General features: G+C 43.3%; 2 protein-coding genes across 2 annotated transcripts in view; one reads left to right on the top strand and one right to left on the bottom strand.

Moving 5' to 3' along the window:
* Positions 1-2484, top strand: part of LOC134653159 (uncharacterized) — a 28566-nt gene extending 26082 nt beyond the window's left edge. Inside the window, exon 7 of the mRNA XM_063508503.1 lies at positions 2408-2484. Coding sequence (XP_063364573.1) covers positions 2408-2456 — 49 coding nt within the window. The 3' untranslated portion in view covers positions 2457-2484. The remainder of the gene's footprint in view (positions 1-2407) is intronic.
* LOC134653173 (protein HID1) lies at positions 1646-25403 on the bottom strand. The gene is made up of 17 exons (XM_063508521.1): positions 25254-25403; positions 24960-25173; positions 24470-24612; positions 23484-23537; positions 22206-22399; positions 19586-19727; positions 19366-19437; positions 17435-17629; positions 16225-16315; positions 14730-14960; positions 11796-11960; positions 10394-10517; positions 7269-7372; positions 5318-5475; positions 4896-5059; positions 2381-2539; positions 1646-1768 (listed from the first exon to the last, which is right to left on the bottom strand). Exons 1-17 carry the CDS (start codon positions 25317-25319, stop codon positions 1705-1707), a joined length of 2340 nt encoding a protein of 779 aa, XP_063364591.1. The 5' UTR covers positions 25320-25403; the 3' UTR covers positions 1646-1704.
* Positions 25404-25523: the final 120 nt, after the last annotated feature.

Here is a 25523-nt window from a genome sequence, read left to right as displayed (position 1 = left end):
GCTAATTATTTCAAAATGGTAAATTTAAAAACGATATTATAAAAGTGTAAGTCGAGCACTTTCATTTGATACTAAACTCGACCATGTTTCTTGCAAAAAATTGACCAGAATAGCAAGACCCCTCACAAACAGCTTTTTGGCCTTCTAAGCTCTTCTAGCTCAATAACCTCTTGATCGGGCCTGCTCATAATTTAATGACTAAAATATAATGCCCTCGACTACACGTTTACCCAATTTCATTTAAATTAGAACAAATTTACTTAAGTTATTGAGTATCAAACTATCTTCTGACAGTTCAGCTTAAAAACATCGAAATGCCGAGACGTGCCGCTAGCCAGCCGCGTGTTCAAAGTCGAATGTAAGAACTTCGCTTCGCTTCGCTCGCTCGTTCGATAATATGTGAGTAAATCAATCGTAAAGTGTCATTCTATGGAACGTGCTAACTATGTAAATAAACCGCCATATTGAAATTGTCTCTGAATGATGAATTTACTAGTGACTTTTGTTTACATAGTGAGCAAGTTCCATAGAATGACACTTTACAAAAAAAATGCATGTTTGGTGCATTTAAATGCCATAAAACCAGGGTTGAAAGAGTGACCCAAGCACAGACCCAAGGGACCGTAACCATGGCAACGAGTATTCAGCGAAAATTAACGGTTACACGGAATCGTTGACCTCTTGCGCAATGCGACACTATAATTAGTCTCACTATACTTGCTATCGTACGGGCCGTCCGCTTATCCATACAGTTCACGTTACAAAAGCTGTCCTGTTCAAACGACGCATTAAGGCAAATATTATACTGGTAAGATTCTTGTAAGTAAGATAAGTATTTATTTGCTCGGTGGGAGCGAATTAATTTATAACTTCGCTCGATGGTCAGCAGCAGAAGATACTAAGCGGGCGAGGTGTTCAAATTACCTTGACACGCTCTTATTCTCTTAACAAAAAAGTCGCGTCAAGATAATTTTGAACACCTGGCCCGCTTAGCAACTTCTGCTGCTGACTGTACCTAGTTTTAAAACTCGGTATAGATGTTTTTGTGCAATTTGTCCTTCGACGCGTCGATGAAAGGAAAACATGATACATACTTCAAAGATATAAAACTAGGTGTCCAGAGTCATAGAGAAAAAAATACATAGAGTGCTCACTCCATACATCAGTTTTAGTACCAAAAAGACTATTAGCATCTAGCATCGAGTAGCGGAACTATCAGTACTGCTACTTGACAATAGATGTAGCCACCGACCGGAAAGTCTTATGCTGTTGAGATAAGACTTTCCGGTCGGTGCTACATCTATTGTCAAGTAGCAGTACTGATAGTTCCGCTACTCGATGCTAGATGTAGACACTGAAATTAATAGTCTGAACTGATGTATGGAGTGAGCACTCTATGTATTTTTTTCTCTATGCCAGAGTTGAACGACAAATAATGATACTTTTTTTTGTATTTTTTTCTTTGGTGAAGTCAGTCAGTCGACTATGAGTAAAGGAAATTAATTTGATAATAGATAAGAATGAGTTTTAAATACGAAATTCTCAATGCAGATGGCGCTTTAGTCTATCTTTCACTTCAAGATAAGAGGACGCAATTGAAATTCCTGTATTATGTATAGTTCATATAAATGAATACTCTATGTCGACTAACTGGCTCGCATTTGCAGGATACACAATAAATACTCAGCTGCCACGTGACGTCGCTCAAACTCGTTGGATCTCGAACAGTTTCACGTCCGTGTCGTACCATATTGGCGGGTCCACGTTCCTGCAATTTAAAGTAAAGTAATATTAGCGATAAAAGAAAGCCAGGCCACCCGCTGGGAAGATGGACAGAAGACCTAAAAAAGTTTGCCAGCGACGACTGGGTAACAATAGCCCAAGACAGGGAAATGTGGAGTAAAATGGAGGAGGCCTTTACTCGTCAAGAGGTCCTTAATAATACAAACTAAATTATTGAATAGAATTTTACAATTTAAACTTGCATGTACGTACATTAGTTTGATAATATTTAATTTAATTTAATAATTTATTATTATTTAATTTAATAATGAAATATGTATATTTTTTATTAAGGAATTAAAGGCTTAAATAAATAAATAAAAATATTAGCGATAAGTAATAGGGTATTTGACAATTTTTTATGAATGGTATCAGTCGATCAGGTTTGTTTTGAGGTCAGGTTTGTCTGTATGGGACCCATTGTCTTAAAGTAATACAAAAGTCACTAATGATGGTCAAAGTCTGGCGCCCGCACTTTACTGACGAAACGCTTCTAAGAAAATGGCAATACATCGTGACGTCACCATGTAACGTTAGAAGCCGTTCGATCGTATATCCGAGAGTATAGGTATATTGGACAATGATATCTATGACGTACCGTATGTATATGACGCCCCACATGTAGGTGCGGAACCAGGCCGCGGTGCCGGCGTTGGCCTGGTACTTGCGGATGAGGATGGGGTGCGGCACGGGCAGGAGTCCGACCAGCGTGCCGTGCTGCAGGAAACGCAGGATCTCCGACTCGTCCGTCAGGCCCCTGTGGAAACAAACTTGATACTTGAATATTCAATAAAAAACTCAAATGTCTACTTCTAGACCAAGCATGTTATTCTGTTGATGACTTTATGAAAGAGAATATGTAAATTTTACTATATTAACAATTATTGCACGATCATTATTCATTATTTAGAGATTTGTAAACTTTGACCAATGTATTATTTTATCTAGAATTGTAAATAACAATCTTATTTCAATTGTACCTGTGTGACCTGTAAAATACTTTTTACCAATAAAGAAACTAAACTAAACTAAACTAAATGCGCTGGTGGGGTAGCAGTTATGCTGAAAATATAAAAATATGTTGGCTGCAGCTCGGTGAAAAGATTGTGAGTTTAAGGGTAATATTCCATTTCTGGCCGCAGCTGCACTACTGGTACTGAACGCGTCGCTGTTACTGTCAATTTCCATAGTAAAATGAACAGTAGTGCAGCTGCGGTTGGAAATGGACTGTCACCTTAAAAGTGTTACGCAAAAGCCAGACGAAAGCTTCAATGGGGTTGGCAACTGTCAAAGGTTAGCATAGATGGCGCCATCATAGCTTGCCCCTTTTTCTATGAGATTTGGCTTAAAGGGCTGGCATCCAGGCACAGTACAACAGTAGTGAATCTTCATAGAAATGTGCCGCTGCCGGCTTGAATGTGTGCGTGCGTGCCGGGCGCCGTATTCGCACGCGCTGCCACGCACACATTCGCATAATATACGGGGGAATACGGTGGCAGCAGTGTGGGCCGTACCGCGACTGTGATCGCGCGCATTCGAGTACGCTCGCATTTGCCTGCTCTTACCGGCCTTAATTTATACCTGATTTATGAATTGATAGAACATTTTATTATGTTATATAAATAGAAACCTAATAACTCATAATACGCAAATAATATTTAACTAAAAATAAAAGTGACAACCCTAAGCGCCAACGCAAGAGTAGGTAAATAACTTGCCGAGCGGCCTTTGATTCAGTACTGTTCTTAGTGTACTGTGATCCAGGGCATTAAAAATACACAATTCTAGGGATTGACAGGGCAAGCTGTGATGGCGCCATCTGCTAAATACTTCAATCGGCCAACCCTATTGAGGGAAACTATTCCTCTTAGGTAGGTACTATCCCTCACTTGTCGATGCAGATCTTCACCTGCGGCACCAGGACCTGCAACAGCCTCATGATGGTCTGCAGGGGCAGCTTGCCCCGGCAGCTGGCGACCCACTCGGCATTGGCTAGCCACCCGTCTGTGCTCGTCAGTACACATCACCCCGGCTACACTCACTTGTCGATGCAGATCTTCTCCACCTGCGGCACCAGGACCTGCAGCATGATGGTCTGCAGCGGGAGCTTGCCTCGCCAGCTGGCGACCCACTCGGCATTGGCTAGCCACCCGTCTGTGCTCGTCAGTACACATCACCCCGGCTACACTCACTTGTCGATGCAGATCTTCTCCACCTGCGGCACCAGGACCTGCAGCATGATGGTCTGCAGCGGGAGCTTGCCTCGCCAGCTGGCGACCCACTCGGCATTGGCTAGCCACCCGTCTGTGGTCGTCAGTACACATCACCCCGGCTACACTCACTTGTCGATGCAGATCTTCTCCACCTGCGGCACCAGGACCTGCAGCATGATGGTCTGCAGCGGGAGCTTGCCTCGCCAGCTGGCGACCCACTCGGCATTGGCTAGCCACCCGTCTGTGGTCGTCAGTACACATCACCCCGGCTACACTCACTTGTCGATGCAGATCTTCTCCACCTGCGGCACCAGGACCTGCAGCATGATGGTCTGCAGCGGGAGCTTGCCTCGCCAGCTGGCGACCCACTCGGCATTGGCTAGCCACCCGTCTGTGCTCGTCAGTACACATCACCCCGGCTACACTCACTTGTCGATGCAGATCTTCACCTGCGGCACCAGGACCTGCAGCAGCCTCATGATGGTCTGCAGCGGGAGCTTGCCTCGGCAGCTGGCGACCCACTCGGCATTGGCTAGCCACCCGTCTGTGCTCGTCAGTACACATCACCCCGGCTACACTCACTTGTCGATGCAGATCTTCACCTGCGGCACCAGGACCTGCAGCAGCCTCATGATGGTCTGCAGCGGGAGCTTGCCCCGGCAGCTGGCGACCCACTCGGCATTGGCTAGCCACCCGTCTGTGCTCGTCAGTACACATCACCCCGGCTACACTCACTTGTCGATGCAGATCTTCTCCACCTGCGGCACCAGGACCGGCAGCATGATGGTCTGCAGCATGATGGTCTGCAGCGGGAGCTTGCCCCGGCAGCTGGCGACCCACTCGGCATTGGCTAGCCACCCGTCTGTGCTCGTCAGTACACATCACCCCGGCTACACTCACTTGTCGATGCAGATCTTCTCCACCTGCGGCACCAGGACCTGCAGCAGCCTCATGATGGTCTGCAGGGGCAGCTTGCTCCGCCAGCTGGCGACCCACTCGGCGCTGGCTCGCCACCCGTCTGTGGTCGGACTGCGGATGCTGGTTGTGGATTTTATACTGTCCCGCTAGGGAAAAAAATTGCTTGATTAGTTTCGAAAGGGAAAGGCATTATGAATTCACGATTTAACGTCATAGACATCATCACCATTATTTAAAATTTTACTATTACTTATGTACAGCCTGTTGTTACCTTTATCCAATGTTTATATGTGACTGCTACATAATAAATGGCATTAAAACTCGAGTGTGGGTTTATGAAACGAACGAAGTGAGTTTAATAATAGAATCACACGAGTGTGGTGCCCGAGAACAAGTATACTTACATGTGTCCTCGGCCGCAGTGTCTCCTCCCCGTCGGTGATGGCGTCCGGCTCGCAGTCCTCGCCGTCGCCGCCGCTGCGGCTCTCCAGCAGGGAGCGCGTGTTCTCCAGCTGTTGGGCGCTAGGGTGCGCCGACTCGCGCTCCGTCATTGCTGCGATTGCTGTAGAAAAAAAAGTATTGTGTTAAAAATAAAATTGTAGATACATAAAGTTCTTGTCGTTTGTATTTTACTCTATTGCAATTTGCATTGCACTATTATTGCACTTGTCAAAATGAAATCCTGTCCGCCTTCGAATTCCACTAACACCTCCAGGATTTATCATTAGATTATCTCAATTGTACCAAATTAAACCAAGCTAAAATCGACTTGCAACATTTTAATACATTGTACGTTACAAGTGAAGTTAACATGGTCAAATTAATAAAAAAAAAACCTTTATATAGGCCAATTTTGAAAGACCAAAATTAGTATTAGTCCTGCCTAACTAATATTATAAATCAAAAGTGAATAGGTAGTGAAGAAACAAAAATGACGATTTTTTTATAAAAATGACAAGATCGAAGGTTTACCAGGAGTGTCTGGCAACGTCACCTCACGACTAGGGTACATACCGGGTGTATCTGGCAACGGCGCGTCACGACTAGGGTACATACCGGGTGTATCTGGCAACGTCGCGTCACGACTAGGGTACATACCGGGTATATCTGGCAACGCGGCCTCACGACTAGGGTACATACCGGGTGTATCTGGCAACGGCGCGTCACGACTAGGGTACATACCGGGTATATCAGGCAACGTCGCTCACTGCTAGGGTACATACCGGGTATATCTGGCAACGTCGCCTCACGACTAGGGTACATACCGGGTGTATCTGGCAACGGCGCGTCACGACTAGGGTACATACCGGGTGTATCTGGCAACGGCGCGTCATGACTAAGGTACATACCGGGTGTATCTGGCAACGTCGCCTCACGACTAGGGTACATACCGGGTGTATCTGGCAACGTCGCGTCACGACTAGGGTACATACCGGGTGTATCTGGCAACGTGGCCTCACGAATAGGGTACATACCGGGTGTATCTGGCAACGTCGCCTCACGACTAGGGTACATACCGGGTGTATCTGGCAACGGCGCGTCATGACTAAGGTACATACCGGGTGTATCTGGCAACGTCGCCTCACGACTAGGGTACATACCGGGTATATCTGGCAACGTCGCGTCACGACTAGGGTACATACCGGGTGTATCTGGCAACGTGGCCTCACCAATAGGGTACATACCGGGTGTATCTGGCAACGTCGCCTCACGACTAGGGTACATACCGGGTGTATCTGGCAACGTCGCGTCACGACTAGGGTACATACCGGGTGTATCTGGCAACGTCGCGTCACGACTAGGGTACATACCGGGTGTATCTGGCAACGGCGCGTTATGACTAGGGTACATACCGGGTGTATCTGGCAACGTCGCGTCACGACTAGGGTACATACCGGGTGTATCTGGCAACGTCGCTCACTGCTAGGGTACATACCGGGTGTATCTGGCAACGTGGCCTCACGACTAGGGTACATACCGGGTGTATCTGGCAACGTCGCGTCACGACTAGGGTACATACCGGGTGTATCTGGCAACGTCGCCTCACGACTAGGGTACATACCGGGTGTATCTGGCAACGTCGCTCACTGCTAGGGTACATACCGGGTGTATCTGGCAACGTGGCCTCACGACTAGGGTACATACCGGGTATATCTGGCAACGTCGCCTCACGACTAGGGTACATACCGGGTGTATCTGGCAACGTCGCCTCACGACTAGGGTACATACCGGGTGTATCTGGCAACGGCGCGTTATGACTAGGGAACATACCGGGTGTATCTGGCAACGTCGCGTCACGACTAGGGTACATACCGGGTGTATCTGGCAACGGCGCGTTATGACTAGGGTACATACCGGGTGTATCTGGCAACGTCGCGTTGAGCGTGCCGGGCTCGGCGGGCTGCGCGGGCCGCGACCCCTCCATGGCGAGCTCCGCCACCGACTCGGCACTCGTCGACCTACACAGGTCAATTACAGGTAAATCTTACGCGCCAATTTCACCACGGTGACAGGTGCGACAATTGTAAAACATCACTGTTGCTGACGTCACAGACATCCATGGGCTACGGTTACCGCTTACCATCAGGCGGGCCGTATTCCTGTTTGCCACCATCATTGTATTATTTAAAAAAACATTACTATATCGGGAGAAAAACAGATATTTCTCTTGCGAAGTTTCTGACAATTATTGTCACAAGAAACACGACAATTGTCACGAAATTCCGACACAGAACTCATTTCCTGTCAAGAATTACCGACAATTCTTTTGAATCTTGTGACAATTGTCAGAAACTTCGCAAGAGAAATATCTGTTTTTCTCCCGATATAATAATGTTTTTTTAAATAATACAAGAATGGTGGCAAACAGGAATACGGCCCGCCCGATGGTAAGCGGTAACCGTAGCCCATGGACGCCTGTGACTCAGCAACAGTGATGTTTTACAATTGTCGCACCTGTCACCGTGGTGAAATTGGGGCCGGTGGCAGGCGGCAACGTACAGATACAGAAATCTATTGGTAAAAGAAACATATACATTTACACATCATTTTTGGACGTTATACACATTTTTTTTTTTTTTTTTTTGATAAATATGTTTACATGACTTTACAGCTATACCAATGCATCACGAAACTTAGACTAACAGCAATAATACTTATAACAACAACAATAATAGCACATTACACAAGTATAGACAAATTACATAGGAACAGTTGAGCACCTATCATACATCGCCTCACAGAATCTCAAGCATTCACTATACACTGCCGTCCATCGCCACGCAAATAGGTCGCACTCGGGTGTCAATGCCATCATAAGGATCAAATATTTTCTTGTTGTTTTTCTTTGATTCTGTCCCATCAACCTGGAAGAAATTGTAGCTCAGTCTGTTAGAAGAGATTGGACGTCTTTTGCAAACGAATACCAACTCCAAAAAAAATGAAAATCGAACCTTAGTAATCGAACATGAGGTAAACATTTGAATGGAGATTATTGGCGTTATTCATAAAAGGCTGCTAACTTAATCAGTTGATGATCGTCGTTTGTTCCTATCTGTCGTTATGCCATAAAGAGGGACAAACGATGATCATCAGCTAATTAACTTAGCAGACGTTTATGAATAACGCCGTAAGTGTGGAGATAAGAAAAGACGGCTCAATGTACGAACTTTGTCGTGCTTATCATCCCCTACTTTACCTAAATATTTTACCATTCACCTACTTTACCATTTACGTCATTACCAAACTAAAATGGAGTTGGGCGGGATATGTTGCTAGGCAGAGTGATGGCAGGTGGATTAAAATGTTAAGGTGAAAGAAGCGCCTGGCGTCCGTTGGCTCGTTGGGTGGACGATAGGGAATGCAAATCGGTTATTTTTTGTATGGAAATAACCGCGGTTTCGGTTAATAACCGATTATTTCCATACAAAAAATTACCGAAAATAACCGATTTGCATTCCCTAGTGGACGTCATCCGGCAGATTGCGGGTCACTTCTGGATGAGATTAGCTCAGGACCGGGACAAGTGGCGTACTAGAAGACAGGCCTATGCTTAGCAGTGGGCGGTAAAGGGCTGATATGATGACTTTAGCTAACATAATTGGTGGTTATTACAGGTTATTTATTAACCACCAGGCTCTCAACCACATGTCTCCGGAGAGTACTTGAATTCTTCGGACACATAGCCAGGAAGACTGGAGACAACCTGGAAAAGCTTATGGTCACTGGTCCAACTCGATCCAGATTAGCAAATCGCTATCCATCAAGGTCCATGATGCCTTAGAAGTCGCAAGGGATCGGATGGGCTGGAAAGCTGCGATACGGAATCATGTGCTCCACTTAGGAGGTCACGACCCTCAGCACTGAGAATAACGAAGCAAGGACACAGATTATATAATAGTTCTTACGAACGGATACTTATCTCTCAAAGAAAACGCAAATACCTACCGTTTTGATACCTACACAAAAATACAATGGAGTGAACTTCAGCGCGCCGCTCCCCGCACCGCACACGCCGGCTCAACGCTAGGGTTGCCGACGCTTAGAAATGATAAATAAAATACCTACTTATACAGCGGAATGAAATAACATCAAATATAAAGCTAAAATTATGTATGTTATCATTAATTTACAATTGTTTGACGTAAAAATGTAATGCAAGTTTTTTTCTTTCTCTAAGAGTACTTTCCGCTGTAAAGTTAAGAACGTACTGTCGTTAAAATAAACTTTACCTACCAAAATAAGTTAAAAGTTTGCTTCCTATTTCAACTATGTCGATATCGCACGATTAATGTGTCATAATAAACACTACATGTCTAAAGAAATTCAATAGTACCTGCCTACGTAGCTTGTAACTATCGTAAAAATTGTCAATCAATCTTTGGGTAATATGGCTCCATCGATACTGTCGATGATTTCGCCAACGTCAAAGTGGATCCCACGTGGGATCGAATTAATATTATTTGTAATAAAATTCAGCCAGTGTACGGTATAAAAGTATAAAATTATGGCCTCTAGGGCTCTAGCCAGCCACGGTTAGAGGTAGAAATACCAAAATAAATGCTCTAGAGCACGACGTTGTTCCGTAGTCTGGTTCTCAGTTCTTGTAAGGCGATAGCTAGACTTTACAAGAACCCGCGTGGGCTACCCGGCGTTGACGCCAGAATGGTGGTTATACGCGCTCCATGATTATTTTTTCATTATCTGCACACTTCCACATTAGTTTACTGCATAATACGCTATCAATATTACACTTTAAACAATATTAATAAGCAAAAACAAAGAAATTAATCACGAGGCTATGTTACCAAAATGGCGGTCGACGAATAACCGTCAGTGCGGCGCGCGGTGACGTGCGTGCGTGAGCGCGTGTGGCCACCAACCGGCTTGCTTTTCTACCGTGAACGGGAACAGATTCGTAGGTATAAATCCGAGCTCGCGCGTAGAGTTCCATAGGCCTGGCAAGGAGGAGGACTTATTACCTGGGCAGTTTGTCGTGGGTGGCTTGCAGCGAGCGCGCGATGGCGGTGTGCTCGTGCGGCAGGTTGGCGAGCGCGTGGAACACAGCCCGTTTGCGAATTATCGTGTACACCAGGTTCGAGTTGCCTGCAAATTTATATATTATTAGTACTTCGAAGTTTGAGTAAAATCCATTAGATATTTCTTCACGGGTGACACCTAAAGAGGTTAGGGAAATGTTTCACGAAGTTGTAACCATAGATGAGTATGATGTACACACGTATAAGTACGTAGAATATAATAGTCATTTCGGCTAATTTGTTTTTAAATTACAGCTAAAATGTACAGTCAGCAGCAGAAGTTGCTAAGCGGGCGAGGTGTTCGAAATGATCTTGACGCGACTTTATTGTTAAGAGAATAAAGCTTCCGTCACACAGGCGCGTTTTCAGGGCGGGGCGTGAGCGTTTTATATGTAAAAGCGGCGCGCCCCGCTCACGCCCCGCCCGGAAAACGCGCCTGTGTGCCGAAGCCTTAAAAGCGTGTCAAGGTAATTTTACCCACCTCGCCCGCGAAGCGACTTCTGCTGCTGACTGTACGAATCTCTTTATGAAGCTCCATTTCTCGTTATAATTTATGCATCTCTCCTGCACCAACTTTTATGTCTCTGTTTGACCCAATGGTTGACTGGTAGAGAATGCCTTTTGGCATTAAGTCCGCCATTTGTACATTTTTCTTTCTTTGTAAGTTTAAATAAATAAAAGACAAAAAAAAGCCAGCAGACTATTTAGTGAAATTTGTGAAATTCCTAAAAATAATATAAAAAAATAAAGATGGGTCAATCAACTATTTCTTGTTGTTATTCTGTCCCATCAGCGAGGAGACAATAGTAGCATATATTGTTAGAAGAACTGCTGTACCATGTTCTACTAACATGCTCAGTAGATGTCCCATTATGTAAAGGTCTTATAACTACCATAAAATGCAAGTTTGGTTCATTTAAATACGAAAAACGAAACTGACGAAACGAAAGTGACTCAGGAGACCGTAACCATAGCAACGTGTGACAAGAAAAAGTTGATTAACCCAGAGTTGAGTGTGAGTTGGGTGGTCCGTTTCTTCAGAGTAAGCCAGTCTTTGGGGAGCTGGTCTGAATTCCCCAACGCTTAATGTTTCCATACAAACACCTGTCTTTCTGTATGTGTTCGAATACCCATGTTTGAAAAAAAAATCTGGCACTTGACCGTTTAGAGAAGTTCTCAACACCACTCATAGAGAATGCTACGAAGCCTGTTGCGGATTTTATCGCTGTAGTTTTTTGTGACGATGCCTGTAGCTGATTGTAAGTTTGTGTTTACCTGACGAAGCCTGCGTTGCGGATATAAAAGTATGGTCTCTGAATAAATATAAAATTAACCCAATATTTACCATCGAACTGGTACTGAATGATGTTGTTGAACATCTCGAGCAGGAAGAACACTAGGTGGTGATGCTGCGGCGCCGAAAACAGGAACCAGGGCGTGCCGAAGGCTTCCAACAAATGCAGGAGTTTGCTCGACGATACCATCGAGAGCGTTTTCAGGTACGGCGATACTGGACACAAATACTCATGTTAGGATTCGTTAACACATTCATTGCCACCCAGCCAAACAAGACGCGCCAGGCCACAAAATTTCTCCATATAAAAGTGTAGTACGTAGTACCAATCAGGGATGTTGCGAATATCCGCATCCGCATCCGCAACCGCGGAACATCCGCATTATTTTCAACATCCGCATCCGCATCCGCATAAAATCGATGCGGATTTAATGCGGATGCGGATGTGGAACAGGTCGGTACAGGAACGTCTTAGCATCGGCGTAAGTGCTAGACTGCTAAGTAATTTAGTCATTAACCAAAAAAACCTATTAGAAATGAGCAGTCAAGCGTGAGTGGGACTTAATGTACCGTTGGAACGCGAGTCCGACTCGCACTTGGCCGGTTTTTTGAAATAAAAATTACTAAAATGTAATATTTGACGTTTTTTATGGTACTATCTTGACATCCGCATCCGCATCCGCATCCGCGGATGTGAGCCTTTAAAAATCCGCATCCGCATCCGCGGATGTCAAAAAATCGGCATCCGCAACATCCCTGGTACCAATGAGTATTTCGGAACTTATGTACGAAACATGATATTTACCAGTCTCTTTTCGGTGAAGGAAAACATCGTGAGGAAACCGGACTAATACCGATATGGGCCTAGTTTACCCTCTGGGTTGGAAGGTCAGATGGCAGTCGCTTTCGTAAAAACTAGTGCCCATGCCAATTACTGGGATTACTTGCCAAGCGGACCCCAGGCTCCCATGAGCCGTGGCAAAATGCCGGGACAACGCGAGGAAGATGATGAGGATGATAAAGGTGTAGTACCACGATCCCGACTATCGGGTCGTCCGGCTTGGGAACGAAATTACAAAATACCCGATAGTCGGGTTTTCGGCACTGAATGTGTTAAAAGACAATATTTCAGTCTTCTTAACTCTTCGAGCCAATTGCCAGAATCAAAAGGTAGCAAATATGAAAAATGTAGACATGAAGATTTGATTCCACATAAAAATTTTGATATTGTCTATCAAATTGATGGCTGGTAGAGGGTTGCAGCAGACAGCCCAATGGAGACAGTTGGAGGAGGCCTATACCTTACGGCACACCGAACTGAGAGATATAATATGAAATATTCAATTGTAATTTATATTGTTCGGAATAAAAGGCTTTATTATTAGTATTATATCAAATTGATTTACCAAATTATCTAAAGCACTAGTGTTTACCATTGACCAATATAGTGAGTAGACAGTCAAACAGCGGCTGCAGACGCTAATGCCCCGTTGTAATTATCTTGTGGAACACAAGTACTAGTAGATCAGCATGGGAGCCGGTGAAGACGGGCGCGTCCATGGGCACGGTCGCCATGTAAGGCTTGTCGTGTTGTGTGTACTAACTTACCATTGACAAGTATAGTAAGCAGACAATCAAACAGCGGCTGCAGACGCTGATGCCCGGTTGTAATTATCTTGTGGAACACAAGTACTAGTAGATCAGCATGGGAGCCGGTGAAGACGGGCACGTCCATGGGCACGGTCGCCATGTAAGGCTTGTCGTGTTGTGTGTACTGACTTACCATTGACAGGTATAGTAAGCAGACAATCAAACAGCAGCTGCAGACGCTGGTGCCCCGTTGTAATTATCTTGTGGAATACAAGTACTAGTAGATCAGCATGAGACCCGGTAAAGACAGGCACGTCCATGGGCACGGTCGCCATGTAAGGCTTGTCGTGTTGTGTGTACTAACTTACCATTGACAAGTATAGTAAGCAGACAATCGAACAGCGGCTGCAGACGCTGGTGCCCCGTTGTAATTATCTTGTGGAACACAAGCACTAGTAGATCAGCATGGGAGCCGGTGAAGATGCGCACGGTCGCCATGTAAGGCTTGTTGTGTTATGTGTACTGACTACTGACTTACCATTAACAAGAATAGTAAGCAGACAGTCAAACAGCGGCTGCAGACGCTGATGCCCGGTTGTAATTATCTTGTGGAACACAAGCACTAGTAGATCAGCATGGGAGCCGGTGAAGACAGGCACGTCCATGGGCACGGTCGCCATGTAAGGCTTGTCGTGTTGTGTGTACTAACTTACCATTGACAAGTATAGTAAGCAGACAGTCAAACAGCGGCTGCAGACGCTGATGCCCCGTAGTGATTATCTTGTGGAACACAAGCACTAGTAGATCAGCATGGGAGCCGGTGAAGATGGGCACGGTCGCCATGTAAGGCTTGTTGTGTTGTGTGTACTAACTTACCATTGACAAGAATAGTAAGCAGACAATCGAACAGCGGCTGCAGACGCTGATGCCCCGTTGTAATTATCTTGTGGAACACAAGCACTAGTAGATCAGCATGGGAGCCGGTGAAGACAGGCACGTCCATGGGCACGGTCGCCATGTAAGGCTTGTCGTGTTGTGTGTACTGACTTACCATTGACAAGAATAGTAAGCAGACAGTCAAACAGCGGCTGCAGACGCTGGTGCCCCGTTGTAATTATCTTGTGGAACACAAGTACTAGTAGATCAGCATGGGAGCCGGTGAAGACGGGCACGTCCATGGGCACGGTCGCCATGTAAGGCTTGTGTTGTGTGTACTAACTTACCATTGACAAGTATAGTAAGCAGACAGTCAAACAGCGGCTGCAGACGCTGATGCCCGGTTGTAATTATCTTGTGGAACACAAGCACTAGTAGATCAGCATGAGACCCCGTAAAGACAGGCACGTCCATGGGCACGGTCGCCATGTAAGGCTTGTGTTGTGTGTACTAACTTACCATTGACAAGTATAGTAAGCAGACAGTCAAACAGCGGCTGCAGACGCTGATGCCCGGTTGTAATTATCTTGTGGAACACAAGTACTAGTAGATCAGCATGAGACCCGGTAAAGACAGGCACGTCCATGGGCACGGTGGCGGTGTAAGGCTTGTTGAGTCGCACGCCGAAGTTTCGCTCGCCGGAGAGGAGCAGGAGTATGAACACGCCGATGTGCATCAGGCCAACTCGGGCTGTGGATGTATGGAAAAGTTTAGACTTGTTAAATATATCTATAGTCTGTCCAACAAGTCAAACAACTTTGTCGGTATAACCTTTCAAGTGGCATAAGTACGTCATTTTTGAGTTGTTCGAATTTCGATTTTATTTTAATTAATCAAATTTCAGACTTAAATGACTTAAATTGTCCGGGAGCCGGTTCCTGCCACTTCAAGAGATAACAGGCGCGAAATTATTTTTTTCTAAAGGAAGATAACACTTCGCGCCTGCATTTTTTAAATTTGCCGCTATTTTTCTACTGACGGAAGTGCTTGACAGACTATGTAAGTGACATTTCCATATGAAGAGATGCAGAGTTTAGTAGAAATGATATGTAGTTGTGTTTTGTTGTTGTAGTTTTTGTGTGTGTTGTTTGAATGTAAAAAACAATGGTTACTCATACGCTCAAGAGCTAATTCGATTCGAATTTGAGTTTCATGAATATTTTATTTTCTACACGTTTGGTTCGCATTTCCAACATGCAGGAAAGAGACAACATAACATGCAATTTATTAATTACGTCACGCGGCTTGTTATTGTTACTATGTTAAGTATGATCGAATGCAATGCAGTTTTTAGATGCAATGCATTTTTAGAACAGTCAGTACTATGTATGTATGAATGAATTAGAATTAATCGAATATCAAAACTGATGTCAAGATGTTTATGTTTGTTTATTAAAGTGAAAAATTTGCTTGTTTTCAGAAAATAATATATCCCATGAAATAGTTTATGTGGGTTAGAATGAGACAGTTTTACTTAATGCAAGTTTTTATTTGATTTTAAAGCTAGTTAGAAATTAATCGTAGCTGTTAGTTTCTGCCTGTCGCTTACCATCCGATGCGGCAGTGTTCATACGAATACCTAGTGAATAAAATATATCTCAAATTGCCGCCTTTTTAGTTTAGAATACCCACATTATAAGTCTTTGAGGTTAGAAAAGTATATTTTCTAAAATAATGTTGTTTTGGTCTTATATTTACTTCTTAATAAAAGTTATCAATTTGTTGTTTTGTTATGTGTATTGTTCCCCAATTTCTCGAAGACTGGTGAAACGATTTTATTTTTCAAAGTTGAGTAAAGTTTACTCGTCCGTTTGAATAGGACAAAGGGTACGTTTTAAAATGGAATTCACCCCTTAAAATTTAGGGGTTGTTCAACACGTGAGTTTTAAGGAGGTTATCGACTGTTTACTACGCGGACAAAGTCGCGGGCAGGGGCTAGTCTGTAATCACTTACACTGATCAGCGCGCGAGTCGTTGAGGTGGTACAAGATTGGCACAAGCACTTCCAATACGTCGCTGCTCTTCAACACGTAGTACATAAATTTCTGAAAACAATACAGTCAATAAATCTCACTTCAACATTTTTGTTACAAGTTGAGGATGTTTCACTAAAACTGTAATTCCGGTACGAAGTCACAGACGAAATAGTTAATTTATACGATTTAAATACACGAAATATAGTTTTGTGCAGTAGTTTTATTTTAAACTCATTTCCTCATGGCTCATGGGCCACCTAGAAAGCATTGAATATTCCACATTTTTTAAAGTAGGTATATTGTGATGATTTGTCTCCTGGCTGTGAGTGCTGCGACCCACACGGGTCCCAAATCGAGTCTTCGTTTTTGAGAAAAAAAGTTTTTTTTTCTCCATACCTAGATTATAATTTTCATATTTTTATTAGATATGTATGGGCCAGGGGGTTTTTCAGCAATCTGGTGACGCCGCGCAGCACGAAGGCAACACATCGCGCTAAACAAGTTGTATAATAACACTAACCTTGTTATAATCGCACATCTTCCAAAACAGAACGAGTAACTCCTGGTGTAAGGCAACCCGCTTGGCCGAATTAGGCAGGTATGTTTGAGCCAGGGGGTTGTTCAGCAATCTGGTGACGCCGCGCAGCACGAAGGCAACACATTGCGCTGAATAAGTTGTACTAACCTTGTTATAGTCGCACATCTTCCAAAACAGAACAAGTAACTTCTGATGTAAGGCAACCCGCTTGGCCGAATTAGGCAGGTATGTTTGAGCCAGGGGGTTGTTCAGCAATCTGGTGACGCCGCGCAGCACGAAGGCAACACATTGCGCTGAATAAGTTGTACTAACCTTGTTATAGTCGCACATCTTCCAAAACAGAACAAGTAACTTCTGATGTAAGGCAACCCGCTTGGCCGAATTAGGCAGGTATGTTTGAGCCAGGGGGTTGTTCAGCAATCTGGTGACGCCGTGCAGCACGAAGGCAACACATCGCGCTGAATAAGTTGTACTAACCTTGTTATAGTCGCACATCTTCCAGAACAGAACAAGTAACTCCTGATGTAAGGCAACCCGCTTGGCCGAATTAGGCAGGTATGTTTGAGCCAGGGGGTTGTTCAGCAATCTGGTGACGCCGCGCAGCACGAAGGCAACACATCGCGCTAAACAAGTTGTATAATAGCACTAACCTTGTTATAGTCGCACATCTTCCAGAACAGAACGAGTAACTCCTGGTGTAAGGCAACCCGCTTGGCCGAATTAGGCAGGTATGTTTGAGCCAGGGGGTTGTTCAGCAATCTGGTGACGCCGCGCAGCACGAAGGCGAAGTCCTCATCGCGGTGGATGCGGGAGAGGTAGTTGATGAATAGGTTGTCTGGGAGGGCCTGGGGGGTTATTGAAAACTTATTGAGTTTTACTATAGTCCGTCAACCAAATCTTGTCAGTAGCAATGTAAAGCAAACTAAAGTAGGGCAACACTCAAAGAGCAGTATTGCGCTAAGAATAGCAGCAATGTACATCGAACCAAAAGATTTTTTTTTCCGCTGAGCGCGCCCTGCGTACGTTAATTCAAATTGTCACTCGCGGTTTATTGAAAAAATTTGAAACATGGACGGACAATTTAAAAGCGATGTTAAAACAATGTTAATCAAAATGATGAACAAATTTGAAGATATCAAAAATATAAAAATATAAAATATTTGAAGATATCGTAGTGCTTATATTCTCTTTGTTCCCTATCTATGTCTTCTATGTTTACTAAAATAAAATCATATCAAAATGCAGATAATTAGATAGTGCATATATTTGTTATTTACAATATAATATGCCACTTGTTAATGTAAATTAGTGTACTCTTCTGGATGAATATGACATACCTGTGTAATTTTTTTGATTGGTATATATTGTACAATAGGATTACATATTAAAAATAAAACAACTGATATTTGGGTGTTTATTTAATTTAAAGGTAAATAAGATAAGGGTCACTTTAGCTTACACTATAATTCAGGTCATTAATTGAAAAAATATAATGAAGTTACCAATGTTACCGGGTCACTTCAACCAAGCATAATACTCTGTAGTATTATTGCATCTTTGTAAATAGTCACAACTGATTGCTGAAAATATTAGACATGTGGGCCTATGGACGGTTTCCAGGACACAATTTATGGTCTTGTTGGATAGATTTAGGCATACGTTTTAATTTTATTTATGCCTTTTAACCCTAAAACAAAAAAACTGAACATAATCTTAAAAGTTCGAAAGAGTTCTTCCAGTATGTACTTGTCATAACCTCAATTTTTAGTAATGTTTACCATCAACGAGCATGATTGTACATTGTAGGCCCCTTAGCTTTGCTTATTCTTATTTAATGTATTGGTATTTAATGGTGACAGCAGAAATATCTCTTGAAACAGAAACGATTCAGAATGAAAACCAAATGAAAACAAATAAGGTGACGGCTGTCGTTCACGATCCACATTCCACAGATAAAACACAGATGACACGCATTTTGGAATTATTCGAACACAGTGTTGCTAACCCGCGATTTTTCAAATTTGCCGCCTTTTACTACTGACAAGATTTGGTTGACGGACTTTATGCAGAAATGTAATCCTCGTAACGTCGGAGGTAACTCTTAAAACTTAAATACGCGATTTAGTCCCGTTTTACAATTTAATCATGTGTAAAAATTGTGAAAGTTTAAATCAGTGTGATGTAATCCTGGTCACGGCACCGAATTGTAACAACTCTACCCGATGTGTCATAATTACACATCGGTAATTCGTGGCATTGAGGTAGCACTTAAAAGATTAGTTTAATTACTGCCTTTTTTTAGTGATTTCTTTTTCTCGACTCGTATAGGAAGAACATTGTCACATCACTAGTCTGTTAGAAACTTCCACGAGTTACCGATATGTGCTCATCAGTAATCTTTTAAGTGCTACCTAAATGCCACGAGTTACCGATGTGTAGTCATAATGTATCTTATTTATTTAACTCTTGTTCTCTTTATCAACTTTATGTTGTCAATAGAGATACCGTAAAATAGAAAAAAATGTTTATTATAAGCAAACGTTACACACCTAACAGTCAATTTTACAACATATGGGCTCACCTCGTCAGAATCTTCATTCATAGCGTTGCTTGTGTCGTGGTCCAGGGTAACGATTAAAATTTGCAAAGCAACCTGCAAAAACCAATCTTATTTCAAACTCAGCTTACTAAAACATGTAAATATTTAATCAACATATGTACAGAACAAGTATTTAACATGTTAATTTAGCAGTATTTAAAAATAATTAGACTATAACTGCTTATAATAGTAGTAACTATACCTCGACCAGAGGTTCCAGCGTGTCACTGAAGAGTAGATGGTTGTAGGGCAGCCCTAACCCCACCGGATCGTAGGAGCATACTGTGTTTAATAGGGACGTGAACAGCGGCAGGGCGTGCCGGTTGTCTGGGCTTGTCAAGTACCTGCAGGGAAGATTACGGTAATTATAGAGGTCGCTGATGTGAAACCTTTCTCTTGTTATGGTAAATATCTGGGCGACCGAGATTTGCTCGGAAAACATACAAAAACTCAAAAATGCGCGTTTTCCTAGAGATAAGACCTAGCTAGATCGATGTTTCGCCCCCGAAAACCCTCATATAGTAAATGTCATCGAAATCGTTAGAGCCGTTTCCGAGATCGCCGAAATATATTTATATAAATAAATAAATAAACAAGAATTGCTCGTTTAAAGGTATTAGATAGATAGCATTAGTATAGCAGAATTAGTACTGCTGTCGACCCAAAATCGCTAACAATAAACTGCCCTCAGTTTGGCGAAAAATCTTGCGTAGGTAAGTACCCAGTACCTAAGTTTGTTTTTAGTTTAATATAAGTACGGGTCGCTTCGGAAATCTGACCCTCGGTGAACCTTACGCCATTGTAATAAGGTTTAAAACAGTGTATAAATAAAAAAATAAAAAAGCCTTATATTTCTTACAAAAAATAAAAATTACACACTTTTAAATAAACCTATTTCTACAAAACAGTAATACGTTCTAACATTGCTTTATACCTAATTTATAATATCTAATAATGTAAGAACCCCTCGCTACTCGAAGGTGAAGGCCTCCTCTAGTGATTTCCAAGCGTCTCTATTATTAGCTTTTTGCATCCATTGATCACCAGCCAGTCTCACTATTTCGTCAGTCCATCGCGCTTTGGGTTTGCCTTGTTTTCTTGTACCTGATGGCCCCTTCCAAGTGGTCAGTCTGTGAGTCCATCGGTTGTCTGTCATTCAATAGAACTTGCTAACTACTTATGTAAACAAGTTACTAGTAAATTGGCATTCAGTGCATGGTATAATAATATACTCCGCCTGGTACTCTCTTCCGACCACGTGACCGACACAAGCCTACGTCATCATGCGACAGCGCTATATAATAATATGCAATAGCGCTATATAAAGTGGCAATGCTGCAAATTATTGTGACGTAGGCTTGTGACACTTTGGGAAGAGAAGACCATGTTTTATTAGACTATGCATTCAGTGTCAATTTTAGTACGGCGGTTTGTTTACATAGCAAGTTCTATTGAATGACACTTTAAGTAAAAGAACTCACGCGATCCACTTATTGTGGTGTGTCTGGTGTGCTGGCTTATACACGGTTTCACTGAAGGCCGTGAGCACTGAGCAGTAGCCGTAGGAGTTCAATCCGGGCGCTTTGTGAGCGGCGGAGCAAACGAAGTCTACTCCGGAATCTGAGCATCAATGGACCTTATGTCGTCGCAATAAGGCTTAAGACAGTGTAGGTGTTTATACTCACGCGATCCACTTGTTATGGTGTGTCTGGTGCGGCGGTTTGTACACGGTCTCACTGAAGGCCGTCAGTAGGAGCCGGAGTAGCTCGGTCCGGGCGGCCTCGTGCGCGGCGCAGCAAACGAAGCCTAATCCGGAATCTGAACACCGATGGACCTTATGTCGTCGCAATAAGGTTTAAAACAGTGTAGGTGGAGATACTCACGCGATCCACTTGTTATGGTGTGTCTGGTGCGGCGGCTTGTACACGGTCTCACTGAAGGCCGTCAGTAAAAGCCGGAGTAACTCAGTCCGGGCCGCTTCATGCGCGGCGGAGCAAACGAAGCCTACTCCGGACCTTATGTCGTCGCAATAAGGTTTAAAACAGTGTAGCGGAATATACTCACGCGATCCACTTGTTATGGTGTGTCTGGTGCGGCGGTTTGTACACGGTCTCACTGAAGGCCGTCAGTAAAAGCCGGAGTAACTCAGTCCGGGCCGCTTCATGCGCGGCGGAGCAAACGAAGCCTACTCCGGACCTTATGTCGTCGCAATAAGGTTTAAAACAGTGTAGGGGAATATACTCACGCGATCCACTTGTTATGGTGTGTCTGGTGCGGCGGCTTGTACACGGTCTCACTGAAGGCCGTCAGTAAGAGCCGGAGTAGCTCGGTCCGGGCCGCTTCATGCGCGGCGGAGCAAAGGAAGCCTACTCCGGAATCTGAGCATCGATGGACCTTATGTTGTCGCAATAAGGTTTAAAACAGTGTAGGGGAATATACTCACGCGATCCACTTGTTATGGTGTGTCTGGTGCGGCGGCTTGTACACGGTCTAACTGAAGGCCGTGAGTAAGAGCCGGAGTAACTCAGTCCATGCCGCTTCATGCGCGGCGGAGCAAACGATGCCTACTCCGGACCTTATGTCGTCGCAATAAGGTTTAAAACAGTGTAGGGGAATATACTCACGCGATCCACTTGTTATGGTGTGTCTGGTGCGGCGGCTTGTACACGGTCTCACTGAAGGCCGTCAGTAGGAGCCGGAGTAGCTCGGTCCGGGCCGCTTCATGCGCGGCGCAGCAAACGAAGCCTACTCCGGAATCTGAGCATCGATGGACCTTATGTTGTCGCAATAAGGTTTAAAACAGTGTAGGTGTTTATACTCACGCGATCCACTTGTTATGGTGTGTTTGGTGTGGTGGCTTATACACGGTCTCACTGAAGGCCGTCAGTAAGAGCCGGAGTAGCTCGGTCCGCGCGGCCTCGTGCGCGGCGCAGCGCGGCGGCGCGCGCGCAAACCCGACCCCGCCCGCCCAGATGTACTCGCAGCTGTCGAGGGAAGACAGTTCCTCGGCGCGCTCCTGGTGAACAAAGATTGATTATGAGTATGAGGCGTAGACGATCTAGTACCTACAGTCGCCATCAGATGTATCGGAACGGCCAAGGTGCTCACAAATATCTGAGCACGCCTCTATTGTCAAGGCGTTAGAGTGCTTGTTCAAATATTGTGAACGCCTTGGCCGCTCCGATATATCTGATGGCGACTGTACATAGCGGGTGTTCAAAAATAAGTAACATATTCAGTTTTTTTATTATATTTTATGTATTTACTAGTGTAACAAGTGGGGAGCAAAGAAGGCACATTTTACGATGCAAAAAGTGTGAACAGGAGACCAAGTCCTTAGATTACGTAGGTACATATTTTACAAACCTGCTTCATACTTACAATAGAATAGCATTAAATTCATTCATTGAAATATTTTCACCAGATTCAACTTGTACAGAAAATTGGAATCAAAATTTTTAAAGTTTCCAACAGAAATATTTTGTTACCAGTATTATTTTATGATACTAGGGCCCACTTGCACCATCCCACTAACCCGGGCTAAGCGGTTAAATCGTTAACCTAGTGTCAAATGGTACTGGTAACCATGATAACTCCAGGTTTAACCGGTTAACCCCGGGTTAGTGGATTGGTGCAAGTGGGCCATGGCAGGCGTGTCTCACTCCGCGATTACGTCGCTTTGCTACAGGTAGCTAAAAGTACATCCGTTTGGCCCCAATTTTGGGGAAAGCCATAAGCCGCGCGTGGCGCTGTCGCCACCTAGCGGCCATATCTGTGCTGATCGTAACAGACGCGTTTTGTTAGAGAGTGAGTCTTCTGTACTTAGTACTATTATTTATTCTGTGGTCATGGTATGTTTAGAGTTAGGTAAAATTTGAATAAACAACGAAGGCCGCAAAAATATCTGCCACTATCTTATTTGTAGAGCCATTAGAGCGTATTACATATTTTTATGGCCTTCGAAGAGTTCGAAGAGTAATATATTAACGCAGGTGACTGTACGTGGCCGAAATCAATATTCTAATTTAGGATGATTTAATAACCCAAATGCCAAAGATAAGTTCAGTTATAGATAAGATTGTGGTATCGATCGTACTCACCGGTCCAGAGCGGCGTGTGCTCGCCACAGTGAAGTCTGGGCAAAACAGCAGGTCCTGCAAGTTGTCAATGGTTAAATTAAAAATGAAAATAATATTCTTTCTTCTATTATTCTGGTCAGACAGAAAGCTCACTAAGGCTTACTATACAGGTGTATACCTGAAGATTAATAGATAGGTAGCTTCGTAGGGAAGGACTAGGTTAAAAAGACATAAAACGCAACATTAATACCTATACAGTTACAGGGATAAACACTTTTTTCCAAAAAACATCTCATAGGTAACCATAACGACGCGATCCGTAACGTAGGTATATCGTATTTGTTATCATTTCATTACTCAAGGAAATAAAGTTCTCATGAAGTATACACAAGTTGGTGAGTTGGTGGATGTACTTAATGTTATTTGGATAAATTAAAATTATCAATCCCAGTTACAAAAGGAACTAAACTATGATAATGAAACATTTCCTGTGATGATTTTTTTATGACAACACAATTTTTTTTATTGTGATAAAAAACATAAATGATTTATCTGCTATATAGCAGCACCTAGAGTATTCATATTTTATAGATTTTACCAATTTTGAAGTTGTTCATTTAGATTCTTGTTGCATTTTGTACTTAGGTTTAATGCTAAGAAGTTTGATTAATTCTGTCCTCTAAAAATTTAATTTTTATGAAAATTAAATTATCATAGTTATCGCGTTATTTAAATGCGTTTGGAAACTGTACCTACACTGGCTTTACCTGTTCATTACTTATCTTCTATTTTACTGGTCTATATGACACTGTAAGATTGTGAACCTGTTAGTTTACAAACTAACGTAGGTTAGGTGAGGTTAGTTTAGTTTATAATCTCCCTACCGTCAGTTTATAATTTAACTAGCGAGATTATATACTGAAGAGTGTTTACAATTTTACGGTGACATATACATTGTTACTTATTGCTAATTTAAATCGTAAACATGATCGCAATGCAGCACTTACACAAACAGCATTGATGAGGGACTGTGCCAGCGGCACAGACTCGTTCTCCGCAGCCGGCAGCGAGGACCAGAAGAAGCTCTGCCATTCGGGCTCCTCTAGCATGTACGGGAGCACCCGTGTAAGCAGTCGCGCGCAGTTTAAGGCTGCAGAAAATTACAGATATTAATGATTGTATTGTAGCACAGGCAGGTTTCTGCAACTAGAAAACTGGTGCCTGGGCTAGGCCAATTCTATTTTTCTAAACTTAGCATTTATGAACATGATCCATGGGGCTTATCAGGGTATCAGATGACGTAGCAGTTCATATGGTGGGTATATTTAGATACTACCTAAATTAAAAAAATCAATAAACCGTCATAACAACGCAAAAAGTTAGATTGCTGATTATAATTCAAGGCTACACTGATTTCACCTAGACATAATAAAGTGTCCCTCTTCCTATTGTTTCAACCCTACAGTGCAAACTATTTATTAGTTTACAGTAACTTACCGATCTGCTGTTCTCTTTGAGTGCGGCAGCTGCTGTCGACGGTCTTCACGAGCTTCTCGACAGCCTTGTACACGAGCGTTGCCAGATTATTGGGGGACTCCTCGCGCAGCGCCCGGATCTCCGCCCCCGGCACCAGCGCGAACACATCCTGCACGTTAGTCACGCTCTCCGACCAGAACTGGTCCCAGAAACTATCATCCGACGCATCGATAGGCTGTAATAAAGTCAACAAATTGATTCATCAACAAAAACACCAACGCAAATCTAACATATGCGTTTTGCTTTAAGTCCTACCTGGGTTTTCGATGTCAACTGGACCACAGCTTTCCGAAAGTTTAATTTTGTGTCAGCGTTCCCCATTTTTAATGTTTTTATTAATTGTTTAGACACATTAAATCCATTTCCATACGTACATACTCTGGGAATGGGAAAACAAATCGACACAAACTGACAGAAAAATGACAGCGAGCAAGACGTGTCATAAAGCACAATGTTAATTTTTATAACTATTCAAGATAATGCTTTAAACTCTAAAATGAACATTAAGGAATGCCTTACTTATGG

The sequence above is a fragment of the Cydia amplana genome, chromosome 12, assembly GCF_948474715.1.
Source record: "Cydia amplana chromosome 12, ilCydAmpl1.1, whole genome shotgun sequence".
In the NCBI taxonomy this organism is placed as follows: Eukaryota; Metazoa; Arthropoda; class Insecta; order Lepidoptera; family Tortricidae; genus Cydia; species Cydia amplana.
This window is presented reverse-complemented; position numbering and strand designations above follow the sequence as displayed.